This window comes from Odocoileus virginianus, chromosome 8 (assembly GCF_023699985.2).
Source record: "Odocoileus virginianus isolate 20LAN1187 ecotype Illinois chromosome 8, Ovbor_1.2, whole genome shotgun sequence".
Lineage (NCBI taxonomy): Eukaryota > Metazoa > Chordata > Mammalia > Artiodactyla > Cervidae > Odocoileus > Odocoileus virginianus.
The window spans coordinates 20,440,956-20,462,569 of record NC_069681.1 but is presented as its reverse complement, the minus strand read 5'-3'; the positions used below and the strand labels follow the sequence as shown (position 1 = coordinate 20,462,569).

At 40.7% G+C, this 21,614-nt stretch overlaps 1 protein-coding gene, 1 long non-coding RNA gene and 1 other non-coding gene across 3 annotated transcripts in view; 1 reads left to right on the top strand and 2 right to left on the bottom strand.

Moving 5' to 3' along the window:
• The window catches only part of LOC110140415 (phosphatidylinositol 3,4,5-trisphosphate 3-phosphatase TPTE2-like), a 49,396-nt gene extending 44,631 nt beyond the window's left edge, over positions 1-4,765 (bottom strand). Inside the window, exons 1-4 of the mRNA XM_070471303.1 lie at positions 4,716-4,765; positions 3,322-3,375; positions 1,757-1,816; positions 455-508 (exon numbers count right to left, since the gene is read on the bottom strand). Of these exons, the coding sequence (XP_070327404.1) occupies positions 455-508; positions 1,757-1,816; positions 3,322-3,359 (152 nt within the window). The 5' untranslated portion in view covers positions 3,360-3,375; positions 4,716-4,765. The remainder of the gene's footprint in view (positions 1-454; positions 509-1,756; positions 1,817-3,321; positions 3,376-4,715) is intronic.
• Positions 4,766-8,493: 3,728 nt separating this feature from the next.
• LOC139036221 (uncharacterized) lies at positions 8,494-15,156 on the bottom strand. The gene is made up of 5 exons (XR_011488923.1): positions 14,281-15,156; positions 13,765-13,858; positions 12,603-12,694; positions 9,335-9,379; positions 8,494-8,552 (listed from the first exon to the last, which is right to left on the bottom strand). It is a non-coding gene; the product is annotated as an uncharacterized lncRNA (long non-coding RNA).
• A 5,925-nt stretch (positions 15,157-21,081) lies between these two features.
• TRNAM-CAU (transfer RNA methionine (anticodon CAU)) lies at positions 21,082-21,153 on the top strand. The gene has a single exon. It is a non-coding gene; the product is annotated as a tRNA-Met (tRNA).
• The last annotated feature ends 461 nt before the right edge of the window (positions 21,154-21,614 follow it).

Genomic DNA, 21,614 nt, shown 5'->3' with positions numbered 1-21,614 from the left:
TACAGTCAAGACAAGGCAGGGCCTCCCTCCAGTGTAACGGTGAGTTTGGGTTACCAGCCTCACATAGAGGCTGAGCTCTGGAAGGTGAGCGACATATTCAGGAAATGAGACACATCTTTTTCCTGCTATGGGCTCCCCTCTGCTCTCTGTCCACCAAGACCTTCTCCTGTCCTCTCCCAGCCCATGCATGGGCAATCTGATACTTTCCTCGGGGTTGTGGCTGCTCCTAACTAAGGGTAACAAAACAGACTAGCAGTAAGCAGACTCCTTTTATGACTTGTTTATTTTCCCCCAAATAGATCCAAAAAAGAAAGTAGCATGTTGAGGCTGGAAAAACAAACAAAAATCTTAGCTAAAGTGTCCTGTTAACTTTGTATTACCAGTAGCCGCTTCTCAGAATAAATTTCACAAATCTCAATATCCTCCCCCTTACTCTTATCTATATATCTCTCACCTTTCATTGAAGGGTTCAGCATAAGTTACTTTTTTCACCTTGCTCTGGTCACAGCTAGAGGATTATAAATGCACACAGTAAGACTTTACATGTCTCCCTAGACTTATTTTTAAATGCAAATTAACTACAGAAAGAATAGTAGACTTAGTCACTCAGTTTTGTCTGACTCTGCACCAATCCCATGGACTATAGACCACCAGGCTCCTCCATCCATGGCATTCTCCAGATAAGAATACTGGAGTGGGTTGCCATTTCTTTCTCCAGCATTATCTTTCCAACCCAGGGATCTACAATTTGGGCTTCCCAGGTGGCCCAGTGGTAAAGAGTCCACCCGCCAATACAGAAGACATGGGTTCGATCCCTGGGTGAGAAAGATCCCCTGGAGAAGGAAATGGCAACCCCCTCTAGTATTCTTGTCTGGAGAACCCCAGGAACAGTGTAGCATGACGGACTACAGTCCATGGGGTTGCAAAGAGTCCTACACAGCTGAGTGCACACACACACGTATACTCTACAATTTAAAACCTCGCTGTCCCCAAAATAACATTCTAATCAGCCACTTGAAACCTGTAAACCAGGCTTTATATGATTATAATGAAAATCTTAGTCCTGTGGGGCAGGGAATGGATCAAGCTTATGGGCATATCTTGACACCTGAGCCCCTTCAGAAGTACAGCCTTCTCCTTGCTTCAAAATAAGTTTCTCTCCTTTATTGGCCCGCTTTAGTAGAGCTTCTCACACGGGCATTTGGATAGCTTCCTAGGGGGTTTGACTGCTCCTGAGAGAGAGAAGTGGCTTCCATGGTGGCTCAGTGGTAAAGAGTCCGCCCTCCAATGCAGGAGATATGGCTTCAATCTCCAATCCTTGGAGAAGGGAAAGGCTACCCACTCCAGTATTCTTGCCCGGAAAATCCCATGGACAGAGGATCCTGGCGGGCTACAGTCCATGGTGTTGCAAAAGAAATACAACTTAGAGACAAAACAAGAGAGAAACAGATGATTAAGAAGCATCTGTGTTTTATGACCTGTTTCTCTTTTATCCAACAAGATTTTTAAAAAGATAAGGATACTTACATAGGCTACAGCAAAAAGCTTCAGAAATAATGTCAAAGAGGCTGTTATATCATGAATACTCCTAAAAATGAACCTCTCAAATAGCAACCTCTCTCCCCTTTCCCGTGTTTCTCTCTCTCCCAGGTGCTTGCTCTCTGCATTTATGTGGTGGTGGTGGTTTGGGTGTTTTTTTGCATTTATGTGTTTTTTTAAACACGTTTGTTTAAACCTGTCTTTGTTTCTATCTCACATTTCAGTGGTAGGTCCATCAGTGGTAGGTTTTCCTGCTGTCAATTCAGTCAAGGTAGTGCTGAAGGATTAAAAAGGTACATAGTCAGATATCAAATAATTTTCCAGATTAAACTTTTTGGTTCACATTAAATTATGCTTTAACTTATGAGCTATATGACCCTTTAAAAACCAGTGTGTAAATCTATTATTTGAGAACTGGTACGTCATTTTCCGCAGAAATGAGGCTTTATGAAAAGCCATATATATTTAATAGGGCTCCCCTGATGGCTCAGCCGTAAAGAATATGTCTGCAATGCAGGAGACAAGTGTTCAGTCCCTGGGTCAGGAAGATCTCCTCGTGAAGGAATTGGCAACCCACTCCAGTATTCTTGCCTGGGAAATTCCGTGGACAGAGGAGTCTGGCAGGTTAAGTTCATGGGGCTACAAGAGTTGGATTCAGCAACTAAACAACAACGAATATCTTAAACCTCTTAAAAAGGTAACGACTCAAGATTTAAGTTCAGTTCTTTACTATTGAACCTGACCCAATGTATAACAGCCTTTGGGGGGTGGAATTTATCTCAGATTCAGTTTGTAGGTACCCATCTTTCTTGACCAACCTAACTTCCTGACCATGTCTGTGTTCTATAGGAAACACGCTGGTTTTTCCTGCCCCGAGATACAGTCAAGTAACCACAGGTCTGAGTCAGAGTCTCCCTCTAAAGCGATCATGGGCTTGGATTTGCATTATCAGCCTCACATGGTGGCTGAATCTGGATCCTAAGGGACAGATCTGGGTCTATTAGCTCCATTCTTTTCTGTTGAGGCCACTTCTGCTCCCTGTCCACACTATTACTCTTTTACTTACTATTTACAATTTACTATTATTCTCCTTGCTCCAGACAGGTTTTTCTCTTCCCCTAACCTACTCCCTCAGAGTTTCAGACATGGGCAAGCTGATAGTTTTCCAAGACTCTGGCTGCTAGTAACTGAGATGTTAAGACCAGGAGTAAGAATACTCCCTCTATGTCTTGCGTCTCTTTTTCTACTTCATTTCAAAAGACAAAGAATAGGGACTTCCCCGGTGGTGCAGTGGATGAGAGTCTGCCTGCCAATGCAGGGGACACGGGTTCTACCCCTGGTCCAGGAAATCGCACATGTCTTGGAGCAGCCAAGCCCATGAGTCACAACTACTGAGCCCAAGTGCTGCAACTACTGAAGCCTGAATGCCCTAGAGTCTGTGCTCCGCAATAAAAGAAGCCACTGCAATGAGAAGCCTGCACACCACGGTAAGGAGTAGCTGCTGCTGGCAATAATTAGAGAAAGCCCGCAAGCAGCAATGAAGACACAGCACAGTCAAAAAATAAATAATTTTTTTTATAAAAGACAAAGAATATTCCACATAGAATCTCATCATGAGAGCATATTAGAAACAGTATCAAGGGAACTCTAATACCCCCATGGGTGCTTCTAAGGGTGAGCATCGCAAATCTTAACCTGTGTTGAGAGAGATATAATTAAGATATATTATGCATATATGTACATAAGTGTGTACATATTATATATGTATTTATCATATCTCACTTTGCCATTTCGAATCTTGCAGATGACGCTGCTGTCATTTCACTCAGGGCAGTGCTAAAGGATGAAAAATAGATATAGTAAGATACCATATGACTTCCAGACTTTTACTTTTTTAGCTCAAATCTGCCAGTTACTCTTGAACTTATAGGAGCTCATAAGAGCTATGCATATAAATCAGTTCTTTGGAATCTGATATCTCATTTTCCCTATTCTATATAGTTGGTATATATATTCTATATAGTTGATTCTTTATAGTTGGTAATAAATATTTTTGACCTATCAAAACAGTTAATGACTCAAGAATAAGTGCATTTCTTTACTACTGAATCTAACCCAACGTACAGCAACCTTTTGGGGTGGTACTTATTTCAAGTTCAACTTCAATTTGCAAGTACATATCCCTTGTCCTCCACATAATTTCCTGTTTCTCAAGTCTCTTCATCACCCTCTAACTCCCACCTATCATGGTTGTCTTTCCTGGCCCTCAGACACTGTAGATTAACTGCAGGCCTAAATCAGGGGTCCTTTCCATGTGATATGAGTTTGGGTTCGGGGTGCCAGCTTCTCATGGTGAAAAGCTCTGGAGGGGCATGGACAATCTGTGTTCTATTAGCTCCATTCTTTTGCTGGAGATTCCTCTGCTCCCTGTCCACAACGATTTCCTCCTTACTTGGCAAGGTTGCTCTTCTTCCTTACCCAGTCTCATAGAGTGTCACTCATGGTAAAAACATTAGAATATAAAAGACCCCCTCTGGGACTTCCCTGGTGTTCCAGTGGTTAAGAATACGCCTGTCAATGCAGAGGACACGGGTTCAATCCCTGATCTGGGACAATCCCACACACTGCTGGGCAACTAAACCCACGTTCCACAACTACTGAGCCCATGCACACTCGAGCCCGTGCTCCACAATGAGAAACCACTGCAGTGGGAAGCCTGTGGCTGAAATGAAGAGTAGCTCCTGCTCACCACAGCCAGAGAAAAGCCCTTGCCCAGCAACAAAGACCCAGTGCAGCCAAAAATAAAAACAAAAATTTTAAAAAGACCCCCTTTATGACCCGTCCATCTTTTTCCTACTTCAAAAGACAGGTGGGAGGGAGGTTTAAGAGCGAGGGGACATGTGTATACATATGGCTGATTCATGTTGACGTATGGCAGAAACCAACGCAATATTGTAATTATTCTCCAATTAAAATTTAAAAAAAGGTTTTCTTTAAAGACAAAGAATGTTAGATATAGAATCTTACCATGAGAGAACTTCAGGAACAGTATCAAGGGAACTCTGTATTCCCATGGATGTTCCTAAAGGTGAACATCCAAATCTCAACCTCTCTGTATATGTGTATTATGAATGTATGTGTGTGTGCATATTACATATTTATTCATCATGACTCACTTAGCATTGGAGAGTACTTCAGAGGATGCTGTAGTCCATACACTCGGGGCAATACTAAAGGATTGAAAACAGACAAAATAAGATGCCACCAGACTTCTAGACTGCAACTACTTTTAGTTCAGGTTGGCTATAATTGCTCTTGAACTTATAAACTGGGTAACTCTTAGAAATTTAGAAAATTCACATGTAAATCAGTTATTTGGAATCTGATATCTCATTTTTCCTAGACATGATTCTATATACATTTGTAATGAATATATTTGACCTGTCAAAAAGTTAATGACTCAAGAAATGGCTGGCAGTTACTAGGAGGAAGGATTCCTCTTATGACCTGCTCCTCCTTTATTCAACTAGATTCAAAAAATAGAAAGTTACCAATAGGTGTTACAGTGAGAAGATTTAATAACAATGTCAAAAACACCTAGTCATAGATACTCCTAAGAATGAATTTGAAAATTTCAACTCTTTTTCTTTCATATTTGTGTTTATATATATATATTTGTGTTTGTATTGGTATGAGCATATAAATATGTGTATACATGTACATACACAATGTATTTATCTTTAAAATTCCTTAATATTTCATGTTTCATTGGTGGCAGCCTCCTAGGTTTCTGATGTCCATTCATTCAGGGCAGTGCTAAAGGATTAAAAGATACATGGTTCACAGTATTTTCAGGGCAGCAGTGGAGATGCCGACATAGAGAGCAGACTTGTGGACACAAAGAGGAAGGAGAGGGTGGAACAAATTGAGAGAGTGGCATGGCCACATGTAAAATACACAGCCAGTGGGAATTTGCTGTGACTCAGGGAGCTCAAAACCGGTGCTCTGTGACAGCCTAGAGGGTTGGAATGGGGTGGTTCAAGAGGGAGGGGAAATATATACACCTATCACTGATTCATGTTGATGTATGACAGAAACCAACACAATATTGTAAAGCAATTATCCTTCAGTTAAAAAAAAAATTAAAAAAACTAAAAAAAAAGATACATGGTTCACACACCACATGTAACTCTAGACTTCCTTTAACCATCATCATACTGTCTTGATTATCATAGTTTAATATTAAGACTTAAGTTGGTATTGTCTGTCCTCTGACTTTACTCTTCAATGTGTGGAAGCTATTCTGAGTCTTTTGCCTTCCCATATAAACTTTAGAATCATTTTGCCAATACCCCAAAAGTAACTTTCTGGGATTTTGATTCAGATTGCATTGAATCTACAATTTGGAAGAATCAACATCTTTACAATATTGAGACTTCCTTTATTGTTCTCTTCATATACATCTTGTACATTTTCCTGGGTAAATATATATTTAGGTATAAATCTATTTGGGGGATCCTAATTTAAATGGTTCTCTACTTTTAATTTCAAATTCCACTTGTTTGTTACTGGTATATCGGAAAGTAATAAGTTTTTGTATCAATATATTAAAGCAGTTAGACAAGATTACAGGACATAAGCTTATTAGGCCCAGAAGTTTTTTAATCGATTCTTTTGGATTTTTCTTCATGGACAATCATGTCATCTCTGAACAAAGACATTTGTTTCCATACCTTCGTGCGTCCTTTGATTTCCTTCTCATTGCTCATTACTATAATCCTCCTTGGAATTTTGAGTATGATGTTGAAAAGGAGTGATGGGGCATGGAGCGTCCTTGCCTTGACCTGTCTCTGCAGAAAAGTTTCAAGTTTATCACCATCACATATGATGCTACCTGTAGGGGTTTTCTGGCTATTTGTTTTTTATCAAGTTGAGAATATTCTTCTCTATTCCTAGTTTGCTGAGAGGTTTTTTGTTTTTTTTTAAATCATGAGTTAGATTTTGTCAAATGCTTTTTCTGCATCAATCATTTTTTCTTTTTAGCCTGTTGATGTGACAGATTACATTGACTGACTTTCAAATGTTGAACCAGCCTTGTCCATCCAAGTCCCACTTGGTCTGGGTATAAAATTTTTTATTTACATTGTAGGATTCAACTTGGTAACATTTTGTTTAGGATTTTTGCCTCTTATGTCCTATGCTTTTTTTTTTTTTTTTTTTTGTAATGTTCTCATCTGGTTTTGGTAATGCTGACTTTAGACAATGAGTTAAATTTTCTCTCTGTGCTTCTACTTTCTGGAACAGTTTAGAAAACTGACATCATTTCTTCCTTGAATGTTTGGTGGAATTGACCAGTGAAGCCACCTAGGCCTAGGGTCTGTTATGGAAGGTTTAGTCACTGATTCAATTTCTTTAACAGATTCAGGCCTATTCAGATGATCTTTTTATGAGCTTTGGTAGTATCTTTTAAAGCATTACTCCATTTCATGTAAGTCATCAACTTCATGGGCTTGGAGTTGTTCATAATATTCCTTTATTATCCTTTCAATGTCCTGTGATCAGTCTTGATGATCTTCATTTCATTTCTGAGAACAGCAATTTGTATCTTCTGTCTCTTGTTTCTGTTAGTCTGGCCAAAGAGATGCAAACTTTATTGCTTTTCAAAGAACCAGCTTTTGGCTTTGTTGATATTCTCTATTGCTTTTTTGATTCCAGTTTCATTGATTTCTGCTCTTTTATTATCTCCTTCTGCTTTTTTTAGGTTTATACTGGTCTTCTTTGTTTCCTATGCTGGAAGCTTATTGATTTTAGATCTTTCTTCTTTTTTAATATATGAGTTCAGGCTATAAATTTCCCCCTAATTACTGGTTTTGCTGCATTTCACAAATTTTGATAGCTCATACTTTCATTTAGTTCAAAATATTCTAAAATTTCTCATGAGACTTCTGCTGTGACCCATGTATTATTGAGAACTATGCTGTTTAACCTCCAAAAATTTGGGAACTTGCAAACTATCTTTCTGTTACCGACTTCAAACCTCACTGTGGTCTGACAGCAAATTTTGTGATTCCTCTTCTTTTAAATTTGCTAAGGTGGGTTTCATGTCCCAGAATGTGATCTATATTGGTGAATGTTTCATGTGAGCTTAAGAAGAATATATTGAGTTGGCAAAAAAATTTGTTCAGGCTTTTCCATAGACTGTTATGGAAAAATCTGAATGAACTTCAGGGCCAACCCAACATTCTCTGCTCTTGTTAAATGAGCTAGTCTATAAATGTCAATTGGATGCAGTTGATTGAAGGTGCTGTTCAGAGCCACTATCTTTATTCTCCATAGTTATCCCTTTTCTTCTTGCCTCAGCATAAACCCTATCTCCCCAGTGATGACATCCACCAACAGTTCCCTCCCTTCAAAACTTCACACTGACTTATTCCTATGAATTACCAAAGTTAGGGGCTTCCCTGGTGGCTCAGATGGTAAAGATTCTGCCCACAATGTGGGAGACCAAGGTTCGATCATTGAGTTGGGAAGATCCCCTGGAGAAGGGAAGAAAGGAATGGTGACCCACACCAGTATTCTTGCCCAGAGAATTCCATGGACAGAGGAGACTGGCAAGTCCACGGGGTCACAAAGGGTTGGACACAAGTGACTAACACTTTCATGGAAGTTAACATCTTCATTACCACCATCAAGAAGAATTGCTCTATTTTACTTTAAATACCAATAGAGAAATATTTCATTAATGATAGTCTATATGGAATAGTGATATAATGAATTTATCTGAATAAAGATTCCTCAAATCTAAAATACATAGTAAACATAACTTACTGAAATTCCTATCTTTATAGAAAGAATTCTAGATCATTGGCCAGAAAATTCTTCATTGCCATGGATAATCCCAAGACTACACATCTCCACCCCATCCTCCTGGACCCCTCACCCCTCAATAAATACCTCACCTTTCATAGATGGCATCCTCATATGTTCCTGATGTCAGTTCAACTGAGTTATCTCTAAGGAATTAAAAGCATACCATCAAACTCGAAATGACTTCATAGAGTTAACTAGTTACAAATAGTCTTCAATTTGTAAACTGGTTTTTAACTCTAAAGATCTGTTTGAAAGTTAGTTATTTGGCAATCAGTATTTCAATTTTCACTACAAACAGGGCTTTATTATAGTTGTAATGAGACCTTAGGGCTGTCTAAGCAGCCTGGCAAAGTACAATTCTTAACCTCTAAACCTAACTCCATGTCCAACTGCATCAAGGTTGCATTTACTTAAAATTCAACTTCAGTGTGCAGGTCTACTATCTTCCAGCCCCTTCTAAGTTCCTGACTATCAAGTCCCACCTCTGCATCCTTACTTTTTTCGTATCCTGTAGTCCTTCCCTCAGTTTGGTTTACAGAGCTACAAGCCTGGGGCAGGGACTCTCCAACATGACAGTGGGTGTAGAGTTGGGACACCAGCTTTAGATGGGAGCAGAGCCCTGCAGGGTGGGGGCTAGTGCCAAGATCTATTAGGGTTTGCTCCTTTCTGCCTCCTCTGTCCTCCTGTCCTGGCGCTCTGTAGCAGAGTCTCTCCCACACATTCTTTTAGTTTCCCAAGAGTTTTGGCTACCAGTTAATCAGGGTCACAAACAGACTATGAGTAAGGATTCTCCCACTTATGATCTCTTTTTCCCCATCTAGACCCCTAAATAAAGTTACTTATAAGAACATCCAGTCTTTTATGAAAAGAAACCTTCCTTGGCCTTCAACATTCCCAATACCTTTTCACCACCCACATCACGCACCTCTTGTCAACGTTGTCAGAGGAGCCTAAAGAGGCATCCATAACTCTGCCAGAGTGAAAAAAACATACAAAAATATAAAGTCAGACAGTATGGAAGGCAATTAGTTTCTTCTTTCCAATAGAATTTCAGGACATGAAATGTAAAATCATGAATATGGTAAAAATTGAAGAAACAGTTTCAGGGTACAACACTGGACTTCTTGAGACCACATCTGGGCTGTGTGTGCTTGTGAATATACTAGAAAGAGAAGGAAAGAAGGGGGGTGTAGCATTAATTATTAAATCTTTCTTTCCCATTTCACAAACCATTCACACACTTGGGAATCACTCTGGGAAACCATAAATAGCTGAGAGTGTAGGAATGGGGAGATGGGTCCAGCTGATAACTAATAAAGGGATACAGGAAAAAAAAAAGAAAAGAAAATGCCAGAGTGACAAATACTCCTCACCATTTGGTAGAGAAGAAACAGGTAAGCAGGTCAAGGATGGCCTATGTAAGACTTTAATTTTTTTTTTCTGAACTGGAAGTAGAGCATATTTATAATGATTCCTTTTTATTCTTCTCTGAATTATTCCAAAAAGATACCTGGTTATATTATCCAACATCAAGACTCCCCACCACCAAATCACTGGCTTTATTAATTTAATCTCTTTCTGACTCAATTTCCTCATGTGTAAAATAAGACACATGAAAATGCACTTTGCATCCATCAACTTCAGAAAATCATACTGAATAATCACCATTTCAAAAATATTGGTTTTTAGGAAGCCTATCTTCTTCAAATGTGATGTCCAAAAACTCAGTATATATTTTAAATTTCAAAAACACCTCAAGATCCTAAAGTAATAACACTGCCGTAATTCCCTGGGAAATGGTGGGTTTCTACCCAAGATGAGAAATAGCCCAAAACTAGTGATACCAAAGTCAAATGAAAGTATGGATTCCAAGAAATAACACAAACTCTGGAAGGCTAAGGAGTGCCTTAGCTGGTGGACAGACAGGGGCAGTCTGGAGTAGCCCAGTGGGAGGGGAAATTTTAAGTTCAGTTCATGTGTTTCCCTTGAGTGGCTTGGAGACAATAAATGCCTTCTCAGAAACCAGTAGCAATTACCCAGGTGTTGTTAATATAAAACGAGGGTAGCAGGGCTTTCCTGGTGGTCCAGTGGTTAAGAATCCACCGGCCAATGCAGGGGACACAGGTTTGATCCTGGTCTGGGAAGATCCTACATGCCTTGGAGCAACTAAGCCTGTGCACCACAACTACTGATCCTGAACTCCGCAGCTTAAGAAGCCACTGCGGTGAGAAACCTGCACACAACCAGGGAAAAACGGCCCCCACACCGCCGCCGCCCCCCCCCCACTTCAACTAGAGAAAGCCGGAGTGCAACAAGACCCAGCGCAGCCATAAATAAATAGGCAAAAGTGTTAAAAAGAAAAATCAAAAGAGGGTAACATTAGGTTAGCTGATGAAAACAGGGAGGGGCTGAAGAGCACTACTTCATCCTCCCCTCCACCTCCCTTCCATCTCCAAAGCTCCAAATGACAACCTAGGGTGACTGCCTTCTCCAAAGTTTCCTTGCCCAGGGCTTAAAGGTGACGGTATGAATTGATGCTTTCGAACTGTGGTGCTGGAGAAGACTCTTGAGAATTCCTTGGACAGCAAGGAGATCCAACCAGTCAATCCTAAAGGAAATCAAGCCTGAATATTCATTGGAAGGACTGAGGCTGAAGCTGAAGCTCCAATACTTGGGCTACACGGTACTAAGGGCCAACTCATTGGAAAAGACCCTGATGCTGGGAAAGATTGAAGGCAAAAGGAGAAGCAGACAGCAGAGGATGAGATGCTTAGATAGTATCCTTGACTCAGTGGACATGAATTTGAGCAAACTCCAGTAACGTTCAACACGCCACGGAGCAACTAAGCCCACGTGCCACAACTATTGAGCCTGTGCTCGGCAACAAGAGGAGCCACTGCAATGGGAAGCCCATGCGCTGCAACTAGAGAGTAGCCCCTGCTCACCGTAACTAGAGAAAGCCCAAGTAGCAGCAAAGACCCAGTGCAGTCAAAAATAAGTAAAATTATTAAATAAAAGAAAGAAAAAACCCAAGAGGAAATGTTAAGTGTAGAAGTAGAATTGTTGGATATAAAGAATCCATTCGCGGGATATAAAGTAGTTTGAGTACATGTGAAAAGCAAAATAAAGTTGGAAAGTGAGGTTGAGGAATTCCCATAAAATAGTAGAAAAGAATAAACAGAATGTCAATGGATATGTTCTTATCCTCCATATCTAACATCTGGAATACAGACATCTGAGAATGAGAAAACATGGAACAGAAAAGGCTGAGAAAAAATAAAGATAAATTTCCCCAAATTATGCCAAGAAATTATCTTTCACATTACATTTTTTTCCCCAAATGTACAATCCAGGGGTTTAATCAATTATAGAACATTTTCATCCCCACAATGAGATCCCTTATGTTCATTTATAAATTAATCATGTTCCCACCCCTAGCCAACTGTGAATCTACTTTGTCTCCATGGATTTGTTTTTCCTAGACATTTCATATAAGTGGAATCACACAATATACGGTCTCTTGTATCTGACTTCATTTCACTTCACAAAATGTTGGAGGCTCACCCATGACATAACATGGATGCAGTCTACTTGTAATTGCTGAATTGTAATCCCAATGTTCACTTTACAAATATTTAAATGGTATTGACTAAAAAGTGCCAGGCATTTTGCTGATACTTCCCAAATACTACTGGCAACTGGTCCTCAATACATCTCTTGAGACAGTTACTATTTTTTACCAATAGTTATAATTCATTGATCTCAAAAATTTGTGTATTTCCAACATCCATTAAGCTGATTTGAAAATCTCACTAATAAAAACACATTCACAGGAATTAGCAATGTTTCAGGTTTTAATGGAGATGGAACAACTGAAGCCCTTGTTGTGGCCGTCCCTGGAAATGTTCACCACCCTAGACAGAACCTCCTCCATTAAGGCAACCAGTCACCCCTAGAGGAGAAGTTTACAGGGACTATGACTGTCACATGTGTATTATTACTGGTACACTGCTTAAGCTGTGGTATTTTTAAGGAAATTACAGGCATACAACAAGGTCTTTAAATTTTGAATTTGCCAATTCATTTGCATACAGTTTACATTTATTATAAAGGAAGGTACAGGAACATTCCCTTTTCTATTAAGGGCTGAAAATTATGCTTAAAATTCAGCAAATTTGAATCTTATCACTTACTTATTTTTTGGATGCATGAGCCAGGCATATAAAGAACTCTTCTTTAATCCCTGCATGGTCTGTTTCAAGGTTGAATTTAATCTACAGTTAATCTAAGAAAAGCAAAAGCACACATGCATTATATATTTGATATGTTTAAAACACATATGATATCCCCCCAGTTGGAAAGAGTCACACATAGGACTTACTAGGTAAGGATCAGCATTTCTGAAGTTTTGAATCCACAAATACAAAATCTGCAATACTGTGCAATTTTATATATCCTGTGAAACATGCATTGTGCATTTGCCCTTAGCATTTTAGTTCAAAAAATAGAGGGAAACATTTTGTGAGTGTTCAATAAAATTTAAGTTTAGCTCAAGCGCAGTTCAATTCAGTTGCTCGGTCATGTCCGACTCTTTGCGACCCCGTGGACTGCAGCATGTCAGGCTTCCCTGTATATCACAAACTCATGTCCATTCAGTCAGTGATGCCATCCAACCATCTCGTCCTTTGTCGTCCCCGTCTCCTCCTGCCTTCAATTGTTCCCAGCATCGGGATCTTTTCCAATGAGTCAGTTCTTCGCATCAGGTGGCCAAAGTATTGGAGCTCAAGCACAGGACTCTTTAAAAAAATTACCCACTTGCGAACCAGGACCCAGAAAGTGAAACAAAACCATTTCAAACCAATTTTACATCAGAGTGACTTATATTTCCATCCTAGAATATTCTCTGTAGAATAAATCACAGGAATGAGAAAGCAAAAAAATGCGATCCTCAGCATTTCACAGGGCAGACTTCACACACAAAAACTGTAAGTCACAGGATAAAAGCACTGCCAAGTATTAATACATCATTAAGTTAACAAGTAGTAATATTATGTCCACCTGAGGCAAGCAGAAATGAGCCACAAGCCCCTCCATTCTGGGCAAAGAGAGAAAAATAAACAAATAAAACAAAAATTTTCCCCCACAATAGACCAATTTGTGCATCAATGTTGATTTTGAGGCTTGGGGTCCAGCCATCTGTGAATTCCAAACATTTGAGGGACACTAGCTCATGTGCAGTGGGAGTATGAAGCCCAAAGTTTGGACGCTGTGGCCCCAAGAGCCCAGATGGCCATTGGAGAGCCAGCCTGGTTCTGGGGGGCCACCCCCATTCCTGCTGGCGCGGCATCTGCTTACCTTCAGGCGAGGCTGCTTTAGCGGAGGCGCTGCGTCTTGGACGGAGCTGGGGCTGCGGGGCGGTGGGGCGCATTTTGTGACTTGGGTACTTTTCCTAAGCAGGAGCAAACTTTACTCAAGATCCTGGTAGCAATTTTCTCTCCTGCTGCCTTTCAGGATAATGCCTCCCCCACCCCCATCCTTTTTTCCATTCTTTCCTATTTTTTTTAATGTCCCCATTAAAGTGTGGTAAGTCCAATCTCAGCCCAATTCCTGGCCAGCCACAAAGTTGCTGTTAGTTGCTCCTACAGAAGACTAGTACCCCCACTCCCTCCACGCCCATGACCCCTGAGGGTGAGATGGGGGCTCCGCAAATGCCCTGGGAGGGGAGAGGAATGCTAATTAGTGTTCCCCACAGCTAAGCACAAGGCAAGCCTTGCTGTCAGTGGGCCCAAAGACCCCCATCCTGACCCTTCTCCAGATCCTTCCTCCACCCCCCCACCCTCCATCTGTCCCTGTAAAATGTTCTACTCTTACTCTGTGAGGGTGAAAGGGCGGCATTAGCTACACAAAGGGCAGAGGGTGTGATGGGACGTCCTTAGCCAGAGGCCCCCACCCTAGGTCTCTACCTGCTGCTGCTAACAAGGCAGTACTAGAATAAGAATCCTGTGTCCATGGCAACCCTAGACAACAGATTCCAGGTGGTCCTGACATGTAGTAGAGTGAGGAATACAATGAACTTGGTTCCAGGGGGCAGGGACTTAAAAAGACTTTTCCTTAAAAATGCCTCCAACTAATAAAAATAAATGGAGGGGGAAAAAAAAAAGATGGGTGTAGAGGTACCAAGATCAAAGATCCCAGGATAATCATCTCAGAGCACATCTTCTCTCCTGTTACTTTTCCTTTGGCATCTAATGAAGGGGCTCCTTCTTCCATATTCTGATCCTGAAGATTATATTGAGGTTTTGGCTTCCCCACAGGTTGGAGAGAATGACCAGAAAGCTGAATATTTTCTGGCTAATATTAACTTTAAGTAAAATATATTGATATAGGAACAGGTTGATATAGGCATGAGGAGCACAAAAATTCTTTTTACTCAAGCTATCAATTCATAAGATTGAAAAGAAGCAGTCAAATATTAGTTGTAAATTAAAACTATACCCATTTTCCTGGTAGAGTAAATCTGAAAGGTGTAAACAAATCCCAAACAAATGAAAACAAATATGGAAAAAAAGCTTCTACATTTCAGGTTTTCTTTTCTTTTTTGGCCGCACAACTTGTGGGATCTTAGTTCCCTGGCCAGGGATTGAACCCAGGCCATGGAAGAGAAAGTACCAAGTCCTAACTGGTGGATTGCCAGTGAATTTCTGGGAAAAAAAAAAAAAAGTTTTTAAAACATTAGTGAAACATTAGCATTTTTGTATGGAAATTACAATATAAAAATTACCCCCAAAAGAATAAAGATAAGTTTGACAGTCTGTTTGTTGGTACATGTTATGAAGCTGTAAGTGGTCAGTTGAAGAGACAGAAAAGAGATTAAAGTCATATTAATTTAGCAGTATGGCTATAAAGCACTTTGCAAGTTACAAAAATTAATAAAACATGGTCATTGACTTCAGTGTCAGATTGACGACTTAAAGGCCAGACCATTTTGAAATATGCCAGAGCAACCTACTTTTTGTGAGAAAGACCTGCCCTAAAGAAAACTTGACCAGACCCTCATCTGACCTTGAGGAAAGACAGTAACACAACCCCAGTCCCTCCAGCTTTTCTGTCTCACATAAGAGAAGGGAAAAAAGACTAAGAAACTCTTCTGAAGATAACAGCCCTTGTTTATGTTTTAATTCTTTTGTTGTTGAAAACTTGACTTTTAAAATAAATGTAATAACTAAAAATCAGATTTTCCCTTTTCTCTAGGGTTTATTGCTATTTGTTGTTAAGTGATTTTTCTGAACTCTCTATTGTTCGTACAGTATGACCACTGACGTCAGCTTGGTCTGCTAGTAATTAGAGATTCCCTCAGGTGCCCAGAACCGGTAAGTCTCTCAGTGGTTACCATTCCAGAAAGAAAAAATGGCTCCAGGAGCCATCTTGTCTCTCTCTTGGCTCCTTGTGCTTAGACCTCTGGGGCTGTCTTCTCCCTTCTGTGCTGCCTACTCCTCCTCTCTACCCTCACTTCCCCACACTAACTCTTGCTTAACTTCACTTTTTCTTTTAATCTAACCCCCTCCCTTTTCCTCTGAATTTTTCAGAACCCATCCCTTTAAAATTAGGCATACTGAGGATCCAGAGACCAAACCCTTAATTTCTTCTACTCTCTGAACTAAAGCTGAACTTTGAGCTATAGTCATAGATTTCCCCCCCACCCCCAACCCCCACAGTAACCCAAAGAAACTCACAGGCTTGCAGAGGAATTTTATGCTACTCAAATTTAGTAACCTGGTATCTCTGACTTTTACCAGCTAGTTCATATGCCTCTCGGCCAAGGATAGGCCCAGCATTGAATTAAAACTGCTAACTGGGAAAATCCTGAAAGGTACCTAGAAATACAACTGGAAAAGTGTTACTGAACCAAGTTTGTTTGCCCAGCATGCAGCAAGCCAAATGCTGAGACACCGAAGTTTGCAGCAAAGAAAGCGTTTACTTACAAGTTGGCCAAGCGAGAAGACGGAAGCCTCAAATCCACCTCCTCAAAGGCGAGGGGCTGGTGATATGCTTTGGGATAAAACTGAGGCTAATTGGAGCTAATTGTAGACAAGAAAATGTGAGGTGATCTTCATTCTGGCCTAGATACAACTAAGCTACAGGCTTCTTCACAATATGAATGCTCAGGACATGCTCTGCGGATGGAGTTTTCAGCCCTCTGAAGTCAAAAGGTCACGGAGCATGCCCAGTTGAAGAGTCAGTGGTCTTAACTAGTTAGAGCTCAAATTGGGCTCAGCTGATTCCAAGTTCCTGGAAAACAGCTCAGGCAAACCTCTTATTGTTTAGGCTACTTGACTCTTGGAGGATCTGCACGTTTTTGTAAAAACACTTAAAAAGAACTTAATCAGTGGAAGCAGGTTTCAGGTGTAACAGATCTGATGACTACCTTCTGTTTCAAAACTAGCCTGCTAACTCATATGATCAGGCTCAACAATCACTTCATGTCTTCCTAGGGCAATTCCTGGGGTTTTTCCAAAGCCTGTTGAACAAATTTCAGGCTTGCAGACAAAAATCTGATAAGCCTGTTCATGACTATTACAGTTCATTTCAGATTGTTTTAAATGAAAATTCTGACCTTCCTTCAGATGCTAATTCCAACCAGGTAGATTTTAATTCTGTTTATTTACAGGCTAAACCAGGACATTTCCCTGCTGGTAAAAAGGACCAAGAGAAATAGGAAACTACGTCCACTGCAAATTTAATTAATCTGGCAAACCAGCTCTCTTGAGCACTAGAGGAGTCACCTAAGTGGAAGACCACCAAACGTCTGAATCTTCGACTCCAGCAAATGAAAAGCAAGACCCTCCTAGTTTCTGCTAGTGTTGCAGAGAGCCAGGACTTTGGGAAAGAGAGAAACTCTTCAGGCACCTGTAACCCTCTAAGGGACCTTTCCAGCTAGCTGTCAGTTCTCAGTGATGGGATCCTGAGGCTCTTCCCAATCCTCCCTCCAAGTGGTTTAGAGACATATTTCTCTAGGTTGGGGCTGAGTCTCCTCCAGTCCTAACTGACATCCGAGTCAAGCTCGTGGTGTACAAGCCCACTACTATAAAGCAGCCCCTGCCCTGAAGTAGTAGAACAGTTCAAACAGTGGAGACCTCCAGTGAACCTCAAGATGCTTCTGTCTCTGAACCTACTTGCTTCAGTCTAGGACCTTTGAGAGACACACACCCTTTTCTCCTTAGTTCTTCCACTGCTATCCATGTATAAGCCTGAGGCTTCTTAAAGAAGTAACATGCCACGGAGAAGGCAATGGCACCCACTCCAGTACTCTTGCCTGGAAAATCCCATGGACGGAGGAGCCTGGTGGGCTGCGGTCCATGGGGTCTCGAAGAGTCGGACACGACTGAGCGACTTCACTTTCACTTTTCACTTTCATGCATTGGAGAAGGAAATGGCAACCCACTCCAGTGTTCTTGCCTGGAGAATCCCAGGGATGGGGGTGCCTGGTGGGCTGCCGTCTATGGGGTCGCACAGAGTCGGACACGACTGAAGTGACTTAGCCGCAGCAGACTTCACTCTGAGAGAGCACCACTTGAGACAGCAATTGAAAAGTTTCCAAAATTTTGATTCGGTCTGAAGAAAGGAAGCTGGAACTGTCTGTTCTTGGTGCCTTGCAGAGAGACTTGCAGCAACTCTCCGTTACAGCTTTCTCGCGGCTTGGATGTACATCACATCCAAGGTGGCCACAGCTGTGGTAGAGCGTGGTAAAAGACTGAAGATACATTGGTGCATTGATGAAAAGGTCAGTTGGCTGGTCCTCTCTCAAAAAAGCTTATTTAGCCCCCAAAGCCAACTTTGTAACATATTTAAAACTGCTATTTTCGCTTATTTCTGGAATGTAAAAAAAAAAAAAAAACATATAAAATGAATTAGCGTATGCTTCCTGAATAAAAAGGAGCCAAAGTTGATTAAAAAAAAAAAAAAAGAAGTATCATGCCAGAATTTCCTTCTCTCAAAAGGAGGGGGTGGGGAGATAATTCTAAAATTTGACAGTACTTATCAAAGCAGCCAATCAGATGAGTTAAATGATGCTGTGACATCTTTCATTTGCTCTGTCTAGAGCTGATCCTGGGAACAGCTATTGAATCAGCTCTCGCCCTCCTTACCGACAAAATCTTCACTGATACTGGCAAAATTCACAGTGCACCTCCCATCAGGATTCAAAGAGATCCCTCAAAACCACTCCCCAGAATTAATCAATAGCCTATGAGTAAAGAAGCCCTTCAAGTCACAAAGAAGCCCTTCAAGGCACAAAACCCATAAAAGAAGATTACAGATTCCAGGGTCTCTTTATCTCTCTTACTAATCCCTGTAATATTCTTACTTCACCTATGAGGAAACCTAAGGGTGAGGGTGGAAGTTTGTCTAGGACTTCTGAACAAGAAATAACACTGTTCTACCTAGACAACATATTGTTCTTAACCCTCATATATCACTATCATCCATTTCCACTGGAAGCAAATTCTTTACATAACTGTTTTTTTAAGGTTTTTGTATATCTTTATTTTTACTGACATATAGTTGATTTACAACATTTTGAGTTTTGTGTGTACAACATAATGATTCAATTTTTAAAGGTTATACTCCATTTATACTTACTCTAAAATATTGGCTATATTTCCTACTTTGCCATTTTCACTGAAACTACTTCCAAAAGTACTTTTAAATGCATTACTAAATTCACAAGAAAGTAAGGGAAGTACTAAATAATCACACAGACATATTCTCACTTACTTATACTTGAAAGTCGCTCAGTTGTGTCAGAATTCTCTAGGCCAGAATACTGGAGTGGGTAGCCTTCCCCTTCTCCAGGGGATCTTCCCAACCCAGGTCTCCCACATTGTGGGTGAATTCTTTACCAGCTGAGCCACAAGGAAAGCTCAAGAATACTGGAGTGGTTAGCCTATCCCTTCTCCAGCAGTTCTTGCCGACCCAGGAATTGAACCAGGGTCTCCTGCATTGCAGACAAATTCGTTACCAATTGAGCTATCAGGGAAGCTCTGCTTATACTTACTTAAGTGGTAAATCAACACAGAAACCAGGAATGTCCTGGAAGTGTTCTAAAACCCCAAATCTAGAGTTCTGTTGTTTATTGTCTACTCCTGTTTATTGTGGTTGCCTGAAATGGTAGATAGGAACTGAGGGAAACATAATGCTTACTGAAAAAAAGATGTGAAATGAGATGTCAAGAGAGGACTTTGATATATTCCTGGGAATATAGAGTTCTATTGGTTAACCAAGTAACAGGATTTGAACCTGACAAAGTGGATAGCTGAATCCAACACCTACAAATAGACCTAGGCACCCAAATTGGCTATATATATTAATTTCTTCAGTATATTTTCTGGAGACTGGAAGTCCAAGGTCAAGGTGTCAGCAAGGGTGGCTTCTCCCAACACCTCTCTCCTTGACTTGCAGACACCTTCTTTCTGGTTCTGAGTGCATGGCTTTTCCCCTGTGCACACTTTTCTAATGGTGTGCTTTGTTGTTTTTTGATTGGCTAAGTGGCTTTATTAGAGAAATCCAGGATTACAAAGGATTTGGGAGTTGACATCGGGCCTTTCTTCTTGCCAAAGGTGGGCACAATATTGACAAAGCTCCGGTTGTACTGCATACGCCTCTTGTCCCGGCCCATCTTTTTCTCCTGTTTGGCCACCTTGGGAATCTGATGTCTTACTTCCCCAGCACCAGCCAGGTGCCACCAGGATATGGTGGCCAAGTGAACCAACAAACAAATCAGTCTTTCTCTGCTGACAGTGGGTTTAAAAGCATTAGTAATTTTTTATAACCTTCCCCAATGTTTTGTAACTAGCTTTACTCTCATGCTGGGATTTGAGTTTACTCCACCTTCAAAAATAGAACTACGATATGATCCAGAAATTCCATTCCTGGGTATATATTCAAAGAAGAAAAAAACACTAATTAAAAAAAAAATTCATCCCAATGTTCACAGCAGCATTATTTACAATAGTCATGGAAGCAACCTAAGTGTCCATTGACAGATGAATGGATAAAGAAGATGTGGTGTGCATATATATATATGTATATATATATATATAATATTGAATACAACTCAACCATAAAAGAAAAAAAATGGAATTTTGCCATTTGCAACAACATAGATGGACTTGGAGGATATGCTTAGTGAAACGAGTCAGAGCAAGACAAATACTGTATGACATTACTTATATGTAGACTCCAAAACATAAAACAAACTAGTGAATATAACACAAGAGAAACAGACTCACAGATATTGAGAATGATGTGGTGACTTAAAGAAATGAAAGTGTTAGTCGCTTAGTCGTGTTTGACTCCTTGTGACCCCCATGGACTGTAGCCCGCCAGGCTCCTCTGTCCATGGAATTCTCCAGGCAACAATGCTGGAGTGGGTGGCCATTCCCTTCTCCAGGGGATCTTCCTGACCCTGGGATCAAACCCAGGTCTCCTGCATTGCAGGCAGATTCTTTACCATCTGAACCACTAGGGAAAACCACATAGTGATTACTAGCAGGATTCAGAGACGTGCTGGGCACGGGGAGGGGGGTGTGGGGTTTAATGGGGTTAGAAAATTAAGAGCTACAAATTACTATGTACAGAATGAATATGTTACAAGGATGTCTGGTATAGCATACCAGCAGAGTGGCGCAGCGGAAGCGTGCTGGGCCCATAACCCAGAGGTCGATGGATCGAAACCATCCTCTGCTAAGATGAGTTTCTTTTCCTCCTGAAGAGATCTTTAGGAGTAGAGAAGAGAGTTTATTAAGAAAATTTGCCACTGTATATCTTCTTTAGTGAAGTGTTTAGGTCACTTTTTTGGGGCTTCCCTGGTGGCTTAGATGGTAAAGAATCTGTCTGCAATGCAGGAGACCAGGGTTTGATCCCTGGGTTGGGAAGATCCCCTGGAGAAGGGAATGGCAACCCACTCCAATATCCTTGCCTGGAGAATCCCATGGACAGAGGAGCCTGGCGGGCTACAGTCCATGGGGTCGCAAAGAGTCAGACACAACTGAGTGACTAACACTTTCACTTCACTTATCACAGGGAATATAGCCAATATTTTGTAATAACTATAAATGGAGTATGTAACTTTATTTATTTATTTTTTTGAGTATGTAACTTTAAAATTGAACCACTATGTTCTACACTTGAAACTCATATAATGTTGC